The 3,699-nt window shown below is 42.0% G+C and overlaps 1 protein-coding gene across 1 annotated transcript; it reads left to right on the plus strand.

Moving 5' to 3' along the window:
- The first annotated feature begins 515 nt into the window (after positions 1-515).
- Positions 516-3,429, plus strand: otx2b (orthodenticle homeobox 2b). The gene is made up of 3 exons (XM_065025074.1): positions 516-747; positions 1,150-1,326; positions 1,799-3,429. The coding sequence occupies exons 1-3, from the start codon at positions 628-630 to the stop codon at positions 2,417-2,419; spliced, it is 918 nt and encodes a 305-aa protein (XP_064881146.1). The 5' UTR covers positions 516-627; the 3' UTR covers positions 2,420-3,429.
- The last annotated feature ends 270 nt before the right edge of the window (positions 3,430-3,699 follow it).

Consider the following 3,699-nt stretch of genomic DNA (forward strand, 5'->3'; position numbering starts at 1 on the left):
GCGGACAAAACCAAGAGGCAGAGTGAAAAGCTTAGGTTAGTGAAATACCTAAATGTACAAAATGGTCCCGATAAATTCACTGCATTGTTAGCTACTTTTCGCCAAGGGGGTTTTTGTTATCTGTCGGGTCTACGGTGTCTTTGTCTCGGCCCCCATCAATTCCCTTATATTTGACACAATTAGTTGGGTTCTATGTAAATTGTGGTCCTAGCTGATTCCCAGTGTGTGTGCATTTGAGCGACTGTGTTTTTTTCTTTGAGAGAACTTGTTGCAATTATAGGATGTTGCTTTTTTGGCCGGGGGGGTTGGGGGGAGGGGGGGGGGCAACGTTTGTCAAGATGAACCAAGCTCAAGGGGACAGCTGGGGGTCTGGGACTGTTTTAAGAACACAGTGCGGCTGGATAATATTGTTTCCCAAGTGATCACAGCGCTGAGCCCATCAAATGCTATTTAAACCGAATGCAACTTGCTTTACTAAATGTCTTATCTTATTGTGATTTCTGGAACAGACATCCAGCGGCAAAATCGAGACAGTGAGAAAAAGAACAGATAAACAACCAAGGACATCTACGGGCCTTACCCAATTTTCAACATTTTCTCCAACTTTACCCCCAGTCCAACATTAGCATGATGTCGTATCTGAAGCAACCACCTTACACAGTCAACGGACTGAGCTTAACGACATCCGGAATGGACCTTCTGCATCCATCCGTAGGCTATCCAGGTGGGTTTCAGAACTTTTTACGCGTGCGCATGGATGCTTTAATAATTTATGTCAACTCTTCATTTGATTAAATATTCCAATTAGGATCAAATCACGTAGGCCTATAGCCTGCTAAAGCTTTAATGCATCTAATTACAAAAACATGCCAATGGATTCTTGCTAATAATGCGTAATTATATTGCTGCAATGAGGGAAGACGTCAACTAACTGTTGCATTCTGTAGTACTGACTTTAAAAATCTTCTTTCATTAAATGTTTGTAACGTGTCATTGGCCCTGAATTCGTCTTAGCTCTGGATAGCAAATACATGTGAAATAACGTTTTTATAAGTTACATTTAAAATGGAATACAATTCATTCCCAGTTGTCTCAATAACCCTGCTTTATATTCTGTTAAATTTTTAATTCTACCCACATGAAATTAAGTTATGCATCTGTTTATTTTCAACAGCGACACCCCGCAAGCAGAGACGAGAAAGGACGACTTTCACACGCGCCCAACTTGACATTTTGGAGGCACTGTTCGGCAAAACTCGCTATCCTGATATATTCATGCGCGAGGAAGTAGCACTAAAAATCAACCTACCAGAGTCTCGTGTACAGGTGAATGTTGACCAACGCAAAACATTCTCTATCTATATACCCCTGTGACCGTCATTGAAAATAAGAATTTGTTCTTAACTGACTTGCCTAGTTAAATAAAGGTTAAAAATAATAATAATAAATATCCTCTGTTTGTGGCAACTCAAACGAGGAGACAGATAGTCATAACAAATATTGGCATAGCATTCATAAAGAGAACCTTTGAAAAACTTAATGGATTAATCAGTCTACTTTTTTTTAAAGTTAAGTGTTGACCAGTGCTTTTCAACTTCAGTATAATAATGCATATCCAAAGTCTATGGTCAACACAACACATATTTTCAGCATTATTTGGTTTACACGTGCATAAAGAACTGTTTGGTTTATGCGTCAAATGCCTATTTTCGTCACATTTTGGAAACTGTATATAATAGATGGCCTGCCTTAAACTGTTTGGGTGGTTAACTGTGTTTGCTATTTTGTCTTTTATTAGGTTTGGTTTAAGAACCGAAGGGCAAAGTGTCGCCAGCAGCAACAGCAGCAGCAGAACGGGGGCCAGAACAAGGTGCGACCAGCCAAAAAGAAGAGTTCTCCAGCCAGGGAAGCGAGCTCTGAAAGCGGGGCGAGTGGCCAGTTCACACCGCCCTCAAGTACTTCAGTCCCGACCATCTCAACCAGCACCGCACCGGTATCTATCTGGAGTCCAGCCTCTATCTCTCCGATGGCTGACCCTCTCTCTACCTCCTCTTCCTGCATGCAAAGATCATACCCAATGACCTACACACAGGCCTCGGGATACAGCCAAGGCTATGGCGGATCAACGTCATACTTCGGCGGAATGGACTGTGGTTCTTACCTTACTCCCATGCATCACCAGCTGTCTGGCCCCGGGACGACACTCAGTCCTATGAGCACCAACGCTGTCACAAGCCATCTGAGCCAGTCCCCTGCGTCCCTCTCCACTCAGAGCTACGGAGCCTCGGGGCTAGGCTTCAACTCCACGGCGGACTGCTTGGATTATAAGGACCAAGCGGCATCCTGGAAACTGAACTTCAATGCAGATTGCTTGGATTATAAAGATCAGACTTCATCTTGGAAATTCCAAGTCCTGTGAAAAAAACAATGTGTAAACTATTCAAACAAAGACAATGATAAATCAAACATATAGCTCTGACATCCTTCAATAAGATATATGCTTAAAATACTGAATATTCGTGTCGTCGGTAAGGAACTGCGAGAGAGAGGGGGCTATGGGTGGCGCCTCGCGTTGTTGGCATGATGTTTGGCCCCAGCCTGTAGAGGAGAATTTAGAATTTATTTTAGCTTTGGCTAAGAGACTTTATTTTCATTAACCTCACAGGTTATAGCCCTCTCACATGTATGTCTGTCAGTGTGTGCCTCTATGCTTACAACACCTGTTGGTTAATTTAAGGAAAACTCGGAGGTGACCCTTAGTAATTTATGGTACATCACAGCCAGGGAACAAATCCTTATCCCAGAACAACATTGCTAGAGGAGCGGATCTTTTGGTTAAGAGCTTTGGATGGACAGGCTTCGTTTAAGCCTTATAACTTGCAGACCTATTGGTAGAGAGACTGATCAGGATGGTGTGTGGACTGCGCGCACCCGAGGCGACATGGATGCACTACTTTATTTAACAAAAAGTCTTTATAAGGAATCAATATGTAGTTTCTAAGAGACAATCAGTGTGTGTCTTATATAAATGGTACATATGTGTTTTTTTTAATCTGTGCTAGCCTTCGAAACTGTGATCTGTTGTATTGTATGCAATTTGTGAGCTCCCTCGCATCAGCGATGACTCTCTGCTGTGATTTTAATAGATTTGTAACTTTTTGATCAACAAAAAAATAATGGATAATGAGAAAATAATTATTATTGCAAGAGACAACCTGACTGTCCAAACCCATGGTAGAACATCTGAGGTGATACTGGAAAAGAAGCTCTAGATTTGCGCGTTGTTCTCCGTTGATCACACGCTGATTGTGGATATAACATGGCTCCAAAGATGGTGTGACCCCACCGCTGAACAGACATGAATAAAGGTCCTGTGATCTGACCCCCCTCCCCCCATTTATCAATTAACTTAATATGGATTCACTATTGACTGTGTGTGAGTGTGTGTGTGTGTGTGTTGATTATCATATTTATGTATTTTACAAGGTCATCCTTGGACCAATATGGATTAAACGTTGTGTAAGTAGGTCTTATATGTACTGTATGTCCCCTCACCTTGAATCAGGGGCGGAATGGGACCAAAAATCTGCCCTGGCATTTCTAACAGGAGGACACTCCCATTTTCTTTGCCCCCATTATTAGCCTGATAATGATCATTTTGCTGATAATGATCCTCATAGGAGTCATAATTCAATTTAT

The sequence above is a fragment of the Oncorhynchus nerka genome, linkage group LG12 (assembly GCF_034236695.1).
Source record: "Oncorhynchus nerka isolate Pitt River linkage group LG12, Oner_Uvic_2.0, whole genome shotgun sequence".
Lineage (NCBI taxonomy): Eukaryota > Metazoa > Chordata > Actinopteri > Salmoniformes > Salmonidae > Oncorhynchus > Oncorhynchus nerka.